The sequence below is a fragment of the Pinus tabuliformis genome, chromosome 1_2 (assembly GCF_031772625.1).
Source record: "Pinus tabuliformis cultivar Carrire ecotype Pingquan chromosome 1_2, CPIR1, whole genome shotgun sequence".
NCBI lineage: Eukaryota > Viridiplantae > Streptophyta > Pinopsida > Pinales > Pinaceae > Pinus > Pinus tabuliformis.
Window position 1 is genome coordinate 687,336,968 of NC_142298.1, and position 13,454 is coordinate 687,350,421.

The 13,454-nt window shown below is 38.6% G+C and overlaps 1 protein-coding gene across 1 annotated transcript; it reads left to right on the forward strand.

Moving 5' to 3' along the window:
* Positions 1 to 2,826: 2,826 nt before the first annotated feature.
* LOC149207599 (uncharacterized) lies at positions 2,827 to 4,681 on the forward strand. The gene has a single exon (XM_089395807.1). The coding sequence runs from the start codon at positions 2,949 to 2,951 to the stop codon at positions 4,092 to 4,094; it is 1,146 nt and encodes a 381-aa protein (XP_089251933.1). The 5' UTR covers positions 2,827 to 2,948; the 3' UTR covers positions 4,095 to 4,681.
* The last annotated feature ends 8,773 nt before the right edge of the window (positions 4,682 to 13,454 follow it).

The window sequence follows — 13,454 nt, forward strand, 5'->3', positions numbered from 1 at the left end:
ACAAAGTCCCTAACTTGTCCCACAAAGCCTTCGCCATAGCTTCCCCTGATACATTCAACAAAACTGAATCTGAGACACACATCTGTATTCTGCTCTTTGCCTTCCAATCCAACTTCTTCCATTCTTCATCGGACACTCTTGTTGGTTTAGTAGTCGGATCTACCATGATCCACTGATCTTTGTCCACCAACAGATCCCTCCATCTTGAGTTTCCATAACTCAAAACTCTGACCATTAAATTTCTCAATCTTTATCTTTCCACTGCTCGCCATCTTCTTTCACCACCAGAATCGATCCTGCAGATCTCCCACTAAACAGGGTCTACCACAGGCCTAAGCAAATCCCCTCAGCAACAAAGGCGTCCCCTTGAAGCCAAAACTTGCTCTGATACCAAATGTAGGTTTTAACCCCGTACATAAATTACCCGCATATGAATTCTAAAACACAGAAAATAAACAATAGCGAGAGCATAACACATAAAACACATATACACAGAAATTTTCCCCTGGATCCCATAACTGGGACTACCAGCTTGATTTTTCATTACATTCCTTTCAATGTTACAATACATATTTATAGATGCCGAAGCATCCAATACCATGGACCGAAAACCATCGCGCCCAAAACCATGTGCGAAAACCATGCACAAAACCATAGGTAGGTCCGCCCACCTAATATAGGGTCCAAAAAAATTCCTGGGACGTTGTCCCGAACCCCGTAGAGGGGGGCTACCCATCCCCCTCTAACCCCCCAGTTAACTAAGGTCACTAGTCGTGGAAAGAATATAACACAACCCAACACTTTTTTTGTTGAAATTTATTAATCAATTTTTTTAGCTTTTATTGTTTTTCTAACATACACATGCATTTATTTTCTAATTGCATTGTCAATCTCTCAAAGGCTACATTGACATCTAATAGTTTTTATTCTATTCAACACCCTTGACAATTTACAAATACAAGCCAATCAACATATCTGGAAAAATGTGTGTACTATTTTTTTAACGAGAAATAGAAGTCTCTTTTCTTTTTAATATTAGAAAAAATTGCATCAAGAGAACACAACAAATGTACAAAATACATGAGCACCATTTAAGAAATTCCAAACTAAAACAATGGACTTTATGATATTTCTAGACAAAACGATAATAGGAAAACTTGCAAAGGTCTAGAGAGAAAATTTTCAGAGTAGTCCCGAAGAAAAGATTCCAAGTATTAAGAGAAGAAAACACTGCATCAGAGTGGACTTGGGGAGTGGAGGAGACTGGAAAGAACATTAATTTCTTAAGTCATTAGAGCTAGAGCATTAAGATCTGGGATGGTTGATTCTACTTGGGCTAAAGAGGCCATTCCAGAATAAGCTGAAGGAGAGAGGGTCTAAATCTCGAGTGGATTTGTGGCCTAAAGATCCTTTATCCATGACCAAAGCACCCCACATTCATCTTGAACCTAGTGAATCACTTGCCTATGTTGTATTAAAATGTCCATTGATGTTTCCACTTGGAATTCTAGACTCGTGGATCAAATTTGGAGAAGGTGGAGAGAGGATTGAAGCTCTTCAATTATGCTTGCTCACTGGTGGAGGGTTATCTTGAGATTAACAACTTCTTGATCGACCATGGGGACAAGGCTAAGAGAATGAATCTGAACCAACTGGGGAAGCGACTTGCAATGATAAAGAACAACGAAAATGGATGGGAAATAGGGGTGACAAAAGCAAATTAACTTGCAACCACAATCCATCTAGTAGGTGCCCACACTTCAATTGGCCCAATAATTTCATTTTCAATTAGGGATTGAGGCCACATTCTTCAATCATGGCACCTCTAGACAAGGAAACCAACCATAGCTCAAAAGATCTTACAATGATCCAGATGAAAGCAACCAACCATAGCTCAAAAGATCTTACAATGATCCAGATGAAAGCATAGGAGAGATATAAGATGAAGGATGAGGCATGATGAAATAACAAGGAGTGATAGAGGGCACGTCACATGCGTGATGCAAGGAGGGTGGAAGTATACCATATATATATTTTGTGAGTGACCATTCTTTAAATGAGGAAACCATCGCAAAATTAGTTGAATGAGACATTGGTTGTTAATCAACCCCAACTTTTTCCTGAAGTGCCTTGTTTGCCTAATAATCTACTCAGGGATTATTTATATGAAGAATATGGAATATTGACCTTAACATAGCATCAAAAGGATTTAAGCCTAGGTGAAGTTGCCAAATTCAGCGTTTAGAATCTCTCACTACAATGAATTTTTAGATAGTGAGGGAAGAGGCTAATTTGACCCCCTGGTACAAAGCATAAGCTTCAACTTGGTTATTAGAGGCCAAACCTAAGCTTCATGGAAAGGTAAACTCAATGTTTCCTCTTAGGTCAAAAGAAAACCCTGCCTGCTCTTACTGCCCTAAGAAGAAATGCATTAAAATAAATAATAATTTAATGATGGTCAATTAAATACTAAACATAAGCATTAATAAAGTCATTTAAACTTTAGTTTATTTTATTCATTTTGATGTCTTAATTCACTTTAATGTGTATTTCAGTCTAATCCCACATTCATAAAGTGAATTAACTCAACTCCCAATCATAAAGTGGATTAACTCAACTCCCAACTTAAGTGAACTTTATGATTAAAAACATATGCTTCCTTCCCTCTAAAAAAATTCCCATATTCAAATCCAGAATAAAGATAATTCAATCCAAAGAGAAAGTATATACCCCTCTTGTGTGGAGACAATTGCGAAAATATACATGAATGTGTGGTACCAATAAAATTAAAATATATATATATGCCACTATAAAATCCCCTTCTTATCTTATCGTCTCTCTCATATTTTCGAGGTCCAACCATTCTCCAGCCTAGGATCGAGTTCACCTGGTTCTCTTCAGGTAATTAATTTCTCTTTCCCCTGTAGCACGCTTCTGGTGATTCAGAGATGATGTCCATTCATGTTCAGTTCATATGGAAACTACCTACAGTGAAGGAAACCCCCTTATTACTCCATCACCAAGCCATATCAAATTTGCTGCTTTCTCCTGTTTTATTTCCTGCAAAACACCAGATAAAATCCGCCAGATTCTGCACCCAAAGAGCAACCCAATCCACAATTCCACCAGACAGGACTGTTGCCACAGAGTTTCTCATCAACAAGTGCGGTTTGACAGCCGAAGATATCACAAAAGCATTTAAGCATTGCACTAGCCTGCATAATAAATCTAGCCACAACTTAGAAGAAGTTCTGGAATTGTTAAATGGCTGTGGCTTGACCTCCCCTGCCCAGATTCGACGGGTGGTCCTTTGCAACCCCAGGTTTTTCTTTTACAGGTCCACAAGAAACGTAAAGTCTAAGCTCAGATTCTTTAGGAGTTTCATGAAGGAAGAAGATATCGCCAAACTACTTATCACCAATGCAAGAATATTTAATCACAAAGAAGAGAAATTCGAATCTGCGATTTCACTTTTGGAAAGATTGGGTGTTGAAGGTGATGCGTTGTCGGAATTAGTGGCTAAGCAGCCCAGTTTTCTCATGACTTCAGAGGAAAACGTTCTGGAGTCATTTAAACAGGCCGAGAGTTTGGGCATCAGGAAGGGATCAAAGATGTTTTCAATCGCTATGCGTGCTATATTAAGAGCGGGGAAAGGAAAAATAGAACAGAGACAGCAGTTTTTGAGAAGTTCAGGTTTTTCTGAAAAACAAATTTCGGATTTATTGAGGCAGCAGTCATGGCTTTTGGTGAGTTCAGAGGAAAAGCTAAAGCGTAATCTGGGTTTTTTGGTCAATTCCGTGGAGCTTTCATTGGATGATATTGTTAAGTATCCATCTCTGCTTGGATACAGCTTGGAGACGAGGATTATTCCACGGTATAGAGTACTGAAGGCATTGATGTCCAAGAAAATATCAAACAGAAGGATGAATTTTCCATATATTGTTTATTTGACAGAAAAACGTTTCTTGGAGGAATATATTGATTCGAACGCCGAATCCTCGGTTCTGTGGGAAATCTACTATGGAGGGAAAGATGGAAAGTTTATAAATGACAGTGAGTGTGTCTCAGGTCAAAAAGATTCTGGAAAACTGTAAAATTTTATCAACGGCATCAATTTGATTTTTCATGTGCCTGTATTTTGTTCCTGAAATTCTTTTCTTCAGCAAGAGAGATGGGGTTGAAATGAGTTTAAATTGAAGTGAAGTAGATCAAAGCTCAAGTTTATAACAGTTCTATGGATTCCTTGGCACAAGAAGGGTCCTACAAGGATGCTTGTAACCTCAAAATCATACAGTTGCCTGTTAACATGTTTGGAAAGCAAATTATAAAAACAAGGACCAATTCAACAATATTGCTTCATTCTTTTCTAACCAAGATACAACTCACATTTGTTTTTGTCGTCCATCGCCTTTAATGAGTAATCACGCTTGTTATGCCAGCAAGAAAAGACAGAGACACACATATATATATATGAAATTGTTTTGCACACAACACCTTCTGGTCTGTCGTGAGCTCTGAGGCAACTTGATATTTTACTTAAAAGTATCCAGGCTGCCCGAGAGTATATTTGGCTGGTTGGAAAAGGCACCATCTTTGCAAAAACAATCCAATTTATATCCTCATATCAATGAAGACTACTGTAAATTATTTGCTTTTATAATGTTCAAGAATTTTATTCTCATTGTGCTCTACAATGTCTGCTTCATTTGTTTAATGCCATGGTTAACTATCCTTACGAATATATATGTGCATTTTCAATCGCAAACAGGGTTCTTTGATCCTCAGTACATTTTGGTCTGTTTTTTCATCTCTGTGCATGCTGTTTAATGTCCTGGTTAATTATCCTTGTGAATAAATGTGCATTTTCAATCGAAAACAGGGTTCTTTGATCCTCAGTACGTTTTGGTCTGTTTTTCTATCTTTACGCATGCAGTTATACGGGGCACATAGAACTCCTCACTTGCATGACTCAAACTAGAGTCTAGCAATTCACATGATATAATATCTAAAACTTTGATTGTGTACCCTTGAACCAATTTAAATGCTTTATGTGATTGGAAAAAGTCATGGAATGCAAGCCCCTTGTGCCTTCCAAGCACACAATTTCCATTAGCTTAAGGGATAAACCTGCATTAGTGATTTAGTATAGGGTGTAGAATTTTTAATCTTTCAAACAGTTTTGGATCTTTGTTGAGCAATTTTAACTATGTTTTGATTTTTGTTTTGAAGCATAGTTTGGAGGGGTGGTGGATTTCCCGGAAGGATTTTTACTTAATATGAAGTATTTTTTTTTGGGGTGGGGGTTATATTTGTGAGCTGATAGAATCTTATTAGGGTGGTCTTGTACTTGTGTAACACAAGGTCAATTTCAATCACTACCACTATAATCTCTAGGCATACTAGCATGGCCCCTCTCGCAACACATAGGGCTAGTTGGGGGCTTGAACCAATGATATCACAAGGGGTGCCTTAATAGTGCACCCTATCGCCAACTGATCTACACACTAGGGACTATCATAAAATATTATGTGTATTTTTTTTTGTAGCTAGAGGAATCAGCAACTAGGCCAGTTTCAATTTCGTACTCATGTGACACAAGGTCGATTCCAACAGCTACTACTATAACCTCAAGTGACTACGTATGCACCTTCCACAAACATGGTTAAATTGGGAGATTTGAACTGAATCTCATGATACAAAACACCTCATTATCATAGCGATAACCAATTGAACTGCCCCTCAGGAACTAACATAAAATATTACGTTATTGTAAGTTTTAATGACTTTTATTCAAACAATCAAATGCTTGGTCATGTACTATTTGGCTACTGCTTGCATGAGGAAAATGAAGAAGTTACTTGGAGATGAGCTTAAAAGTACTTAGATGAATGGAATTTATTTAATAACATTTAATGACTCTTCTCGAGGTTGGAAGCTGCTTCTTCAATGCCTTTTTCCTTAGAATGGTGAGCTTTAGTTTTGTATGGATAATTGTTGGGCCTCCATGAATTCATCTGGATATTTGGATAACAAAGCCATAGGCAACTTCTTGAAGACGGATGGTGATTTCAAATGGGATGATGAAAATAATTTCGAATGATAAAAGAAACCATAACATCAACTGTAATTTGTTAAGTTCTAATTATTCCAAAGAATTTCAGAATTTTTCATTAGAGGAGTTCTGTTATAGAAAAATAATTAAGGAATGGAATAGCCAGTTGCCTTTACGAGTAAGGCATTGCGAGATTCAGAACTAAAGCACTCAACTGTGGAAAAGTAGGCATATGCCTTTATTCAATTCTTAAAGCATTATGAAGGTTATGTTGGGTATTCAATGATTATTGCATATATTCCCCATGTGGTTGTGAAGCATATATTGTCTCAACAAGATTGTCTGGGGAACTGAGGAAAATGGATTTCAAGGATTCAGGATTACAATAGAGAAATCAAACTAAACAAAATTATAAAGGGGCAAGTCTTGGAAAATATGTCAACTGAAAATAATTACTCTCTTTCCCCTCTACCACGCTTCTGGTGATTCAGAGATGACGTCCATTGATGTTCAGTTGACATGGAAGCTACCTATGGTGAAGGAAACCCCCTTATTACTCCATCGCCAAGCCATATCAAATTTGCTGCTTCCTTCTGTTTTATTTCATGCAAAACACCAGATAAAATTCTCCTAATTCTGCACCCAAATGAAATAGCAACCCCTTCCACAACTCCACCAGACAGGGCTGTTGCCATAGAGTTTCTCATAGACAAGTGCGGTTTCACAGCCAAAGATATCACATAGACGTTTAGCCATTGCACTAGCTTGCTTAATAAATCCAGACACAATTTAGAAGAAGTTCTGGAATTGTTAAATGGCTGTGGTTTGACCACACCTGCCAGATTCAAAAGGTGGTCCTTTGCAACCCCAGGTTTTTCTTTTTTAGATCCAAAAGAAACCTAAAGTCTAAGCTCAGCTTCTCTAGGACTTTCATGAAGGAAGAAGATATCGCCAACTAGTTATCACTAATGCTGCATGCAAATTAAACTCAAATCTGCAATTTCACTTTTGCAAAGATTGGGTGTTGAGGATGATGCGGTATCGGAATTACTGGCTAGGCAGGCCTGTTTGCTCATGACTTCTGAGGAAAACGTTCTGGAGTCATTTAAACAGGCCGAGAGTTTGTGCAAAGAAGGGATCAACGATGTTTGCAACAGCTACGCATGCTATATTGGGGGTGGGGAAAGGAAAATTAGAACGAACACTGCAGTTTGAGCAGTTTAGGTTTCTCAGAAAAACAAGCTTCGGATTTATCAAGGCAGCAGCCATGGATTCTGGGGGTTTCAGAGGAAAAGCTGAAGCGTAATTAGGGTTTTTTGGTCAATTCTGCGGGGCTGTTATTGGATGATCTTGTTAGGTATCCATCTCTGCTTGGATGCAGCTTGGAAACGAGGATTATTCCTCGGTATAGAGTATTGATGGCATTGAAATCCGTGAAAATATTGAACAGAGGGATGCATTTCCCAAGTATTGTCTATTTGACAGAAAAATGGTTCTTGGAGAAATATATTGATTCGAAAGCCAAATCCTCAGTTCTGTGGAACATTTACCGTAGAGGGAAAGTTGGAAAGTTTATCAATGACAGTGAGTGTGTCTAAAATTGTAAGATTTTATCAAAAGCATCAATATGATTTTTCATGTGCCTATTTTTCGTTTCTGAAATTATTTTCTTCACTGACAAAGATGGGGATAAATGAGTTTAAATTGAAGTGAAGTAGATCAAGGCTCAATTTTATAACAGCTCTATGCATTCCTTGGCACAAGAACGGTCCTAAAAGGATGCTTGTAACCTCAAAATCATACAGTTGCCAGTTGACATGTTTGGAAAGCAAATTGAAAAAAATTGCAGCAATTCAACACTATTGCTTCATTATTTTCTAATCAAGGTACAACATACATTTGTTCTTGTCCTCCACTGCCTTTAATGAGTAATCACACTTCTTATACCATCATTAAAAGATTATATATATATATATATATATATAATAAAATGTTATTCACACAACACCTACTGGTCTGTCGTGAACTCTGAGGCAACTCTTGACATTTTACTTCAAAGCATATAGGCTGCTCGAGAGTATACTTGTCTGGTTGGAAAAGACACATCTTTGCAAAAATAAACCAAGTTATATGCTCATATCAATGAAGACTCTTGTAAATTATTTGTTTTATATGTTCAAGGAATTTATTTTCATTGTACTCTACAATGCCTGCTTCATTTGTTTAATGTCATGGTTAATTATCCTTACTAATATATGTGCATTTTCAATAGAAAACAGGGTTCTTTGATCCTCAGTACATTTGGGTCTGTTTTTTCATCTTCTTGCATGCTTTTATACGGGGCACATAGAAGTCCTCATTTGCATGACTCAAACTAAAGCCTAGCAATTCACATGATATAAATATCTAAAACTTTGATTGTATATCCCTGTACCAATTTTAATGCTTGATGTGCTTGGAAGGGGTCATTTGAGTGCAAACCCCTTGTGCCTTCCAAGTACACAATTTTCCTTAGATTAAGGGATGACCCTGCATTACTGATTTAGTAATGGTGTAGAATTTCTAATCTTTCCACCAGTTCTGAATCTTTGTTGAGTAATTTTAACCATGTTTTGATTCTTGTTCTCAAGCATTTGAAGGGGTGGTGGATTGCCTAGAAGGTTTTTATATAACAATAGTATTTTTTGTTTTTGTTTTTGGTGTTATATTCGTGAACTGATAAAATCATTTTATTAGGGTGGGTTCGTGTTGGTGTGACATGGGTTGATTCCAATCACTACCACTATAATCTCTAGGCATACCGACACGGCACCTCACACAACATATAGGGCTAGTTGGGGGCTTGAACCAATGATATCACAAGTTGTGCCTTAATAGTGCACCCTATCACCAACAAATCTACACTTGTTAGGGCATAGAGTTGGGGGAGCTTTTACCCAAGGCATGCACCAAGGGCAACATCCCCATCTCACCATTTGTGACATTTATATCACAATTAATCCAACATTATGGAGGATTCGGTCAATGGTTGAGTTGTGGGCCAAGGCTTCAACAAAACTAAGACGGTGGCAAATAACCGAGAGGTATGGACAAGAGCACGCCCAATTGAGTGGCAAAACACTAAGACTTGGGGTTTCCACTTGGGAGGGAGCATGTGGGTTGGCACGAGGATGGCTTGGTGGCACAAGGGGCATGGCACAACCAAGCATCCCAACCAGTTCAAGCAAAGAAGAAACCAAGATGGGTCAAAGTGCATGCAGCTTGGTGGAACGTGCACTATGACGGTGCAACGTGACCAAGGAGTGCAAAGCCTAAGATGAGTAGAAAGAAGTCGACCTGAGTGTCATTTAATTGGATGCATGTTGGAACGAGTTAGCTAGAGGTGTTGTGGGACTGAATGTCGAACGAGTGGGTGCAATGATAGAGCAGATGAGGGAACGAGCATGGATGAGTCAAACGATAGGAGGTCAGCCCCATCCAAAGTTATATTATAGAGAGCCGATGAGCCAACCCAACTGAGATGGAAGGGCCATGAGGGCAAGTTGAACACAAAGGTAGGTTTCATATATATAAAAGGAATGCACATGATGGAGAGCAAGAACTAGGAAGTTCAAATCACACAAGTGACAAGTGAAAAAGTCGTAGAAGAGGATGAGTAGCCGAGGAGGAAAGGAGAAGCTGAGAAGAGAAAAACCGAGGGCGAAGGGGACTCGAGTGAGTCTACACTTGGTAGATGAACCGAGCAAGTTGAGGAAGAACCGAAGGAAGTCGCGATTAGGGTGGAGACAACCCGTCGCGTTGATCAAGCCGAGTGGCACTAGTTCTTCTGGCAAGTTTTTATTGGCTTGTTCGTTTATTTAGGGCTGAGCCATTGTCTTAGACCCTTATGTAAAGAAGTTTTACATTATTTAATAAAAGAAGAAGGTCAATGGGCTGTTCCTTACAAATTGTGCATTTGTGTTAATGACTTTGATGATGTGAACTCTTTACGTGTTGCTCCTGAATGAATGATGTGAACTCTTCACATGTGTTGCTCATGAATGAATGATGTGAACTCTTCACATGTGTTGCTCAGGAATGAATGAAGAGTTTGACCAGTTCATCCTTGAGGGTGAAGCTAAAATAACTAGAAATGTTGCACTTAGTGTTATCATTGATGTCAAAGGGGATGAATGGGACAACAACAATACCACTCTTTATAAGGTGATATAATAGTTAGATCTTTCACAAGGTCTCATCACATGAAGATATGGGTGCTTGAATTTATTTGAATTTTTGATGTAGTTATGACGTCCCAATGATCCCAAAAACTACACGGTTGCGTAGGTTTCGTTGATACCTTTCCAACATTATATCCTTCTTAGAGAAACTCCTCTTGTATGAGAAGTTATGGCTAGTTAAAATTTCAGTATTAAATCGAACGAACAAACTTTAGGGCAAAGACCCAGATATTTAATATGTGAACTAGGATGCAACTTTGGAGTGGATCAACAGCCTCAAGCACACAAAGATGCACACTATTTAACATTGTTAAATGATGTGCATGTTTCAAACAGTTCAATGACACCTCCAACAGATCAATGACACGTGGAAACATTTTGTTGAATGATGGCATCAACCTATTGACGAGTGACACATTGCTCATTAGCAAAGTCAACATGACATCTTAGCTAGTTGATGTTAGTGTGATGATGTGTCGCCACCAGAGGTTGCCATGTGGCAAGGTGATTTGGCACACTTCAGTTGGTGAAAAGTTTAAAACAGGGTGACACATTGCACCCCTCAGGCTGCCACATGGCTTGATGATGTCATCAAGGAAATGACCAATGATTCTTGGGTCTTGGTCATATGGGCATGGTCACATGGACATGGAGCTCCAGACATTTATCGACCTTGGTCATATGGCATGGCCACATGGAACCATGGCGCAAACATTAACAAGACTTGGGTCACATTTTGTTGGTCGACCAGTTATGAAGGTGAGTTTCACGGATGCTTAGGGATGGCCCCATAAGGCCTGGGACCACTAGCCAAATATATATACGAACCATACTCAACCCCTAAACACATCATTCTAACTCCAATTGTGGGCATCCAACAAACTCTATGAATAGAATTCAAATTGTTTGCAAAAACATTTTTTTTTGGTTTTGAAAGGAGTTTTCATTCATCGCCAAGGTTATGGTTCTAGTTTCTCACAGTGAACGTCTAGTTATCCTTTTATTGTGATTCGTTGTGGTTCTAAGAACTTGTCGGATGGCTATGGCTTGACCATAGACTTGTTATGGTTATGGAGTGACTACGTTTGAAACTATCCATCACACTTGAATTTTAATACTGAAGTTGGAGAAACTATTATGGTTTGGGTAGAGCTAGGCTTTGAACGAAGCCACGTAATCGATTCCCTCCTTTAGATTGGCGATTTGAACTATTGCATGGCCACCATTGTGGCTCATTGGCAGGAGGTGATTGGTGACACATCAAATTTGACCAATTTAACTTAGCATGAGGACACGTCCATGGGGATGGTCCACATCCTCAACCCCGTTAGCGCTGCGACACTCAAAATAAAAGGAAGGCGAATGGATGGCTTAACAGGCCATAACGTATAGCAAAGCTCGTAAATGATGAGGATTGTGTAGCAGAGGTTGTGCATTTGATCTTCGCCGATTAACAGGTCCAATATTTTTTATTTTTTATATACTGTCATTTTATCGCATAGTTTGTAGTATCTGATCATTAGCGCCAAAATTCAGCAAGGCGCCCAGAAAGGTGTTTCTATAGAATACTTAACTTTTAGTTTTATTTAGTTATTTCGAGTTTCTGGTGTCAATATTGGTCCAAATTTGATTCCGAAAGAAGTTGGACAATCAGGAACCAAAGATAGATATAAGAAGAGGTATGTCGTGTTTTTGATAGTTATTTGATGACCATAATCTCTTGTATTTGATTTGAAGGTCCGTGAGCATGTTAAAGGTGTTTTTGATACAAGAACAAGTTCCAAAAAGGGGTTTGAATTGTTGAAGTATGTGACTAGGTTTGGTATTCATATTATACATATGTCATTATATACTTATTGGAAATTGTAAAAAAAAGAAAAATAAAATTATTTTTTAAGCATGGGTTTCATGCTCCATTTATATGGTCATCTAGGTCAAGCATCCATTTGATGCTCCTAAGGTTTTTCATGAGTCAAGAAAGTCAATTTTAATTGTATAAGACCCATTTGGGCATATTGTATCATGCAAAAGAATTTATTTTTGAGTCTATAAAATCAAGAAAGCGTCCAAGCTTGAAATGGATGTAAAAGGGGATGAATCGGATAACAACAACAATACCATCTCTTTATGAGGTGATATAATAGCTAGATCTTTCACAATCATATGAAGATATGGGTGCTTGAATTTATTTGAGTTTTTGATGTAGTTATGATGTCCCAATGATCCCAAAAACTACACGGTTGCGTAGGTTTCATTGATACCTTTCCAACATTATATCCTGCTCAAAGAAACTCCTCCCATATGAGAAGTTATGGCTAGTTAAAATTTCAGTATTAAATTGAACGAACAAACATTAGGGCAAAGACCCAAATATTTAATGACACCTGGATCCCTATTGAAATGGTGTCTTGGCAGGTAGCCCAGATGTTAAATTTGGCAACTAGGGCCAAACTCCATGCGGGTCACCTTATTTATGGCTACTGATATTTTTCCTAGATCCCTCTCGTCGAGAAGTGTCAGATTGATCTAAAGATCATCCGATTCCGACGAGTATTTATGGAGATATGAATTTTTCTAATTACTTGACAAATTGTCAAGGTCGACCAGCAACTAAGTGTGTGGCACACATGCCCAACGTTTCATATAAATAGAAGAGAGGTTGATTCATTTGCAACTCATCTCATCACTCATCTTCTCTCTCTCCTACGCATTAGATGAGCCTCTCTCTCTCACACGTGTGGCTGAAGAAGGAAGACACAGATTTTTGGTTAGGGCAGTGTTGCTTGGGTTGACCTAGCTGCAAGTGGGCAGATTGGATAGCGTTGACTAGCGTGGAGGCTTTCTTGACTGCGGATTGGGTTGGGCAGCCTCTCCTAGGCTAGCCGCAGTTCTGTTCAGCAACTTTGACCAGGTTTGACCACCCATTTGACCAGCGTTGATTGTCAAGGCACTGCTTGCAGGTTTGACCAGACTTTGACCAAGTGTTGACTGCTGGTTGACTGAGATTTGTGGACTGTTTTGGGTTGTTGAAGATGAGTCCTTCAAGTTGACTAGAAGTTAATCCGGGGTTGTTTTGACCAAGTTTGACTGTGCTGATGTAGGGCTCTCTGTTGCTATTATAAAATTATAGCATTATGCATTGTACTATTTCTCTCTGCTGAACTATTGAAGATAAAAGAAGA

Bases quoted from the DNA above. Each gene is read 5' to 3' on its own strand.
- LOC149207599 (XM_089395807.1), top strand. From the start codon at position 2,949: ATGATGTCCATTCATGTTCAGTTCATATGGAAACTACCTACAGTGAAG.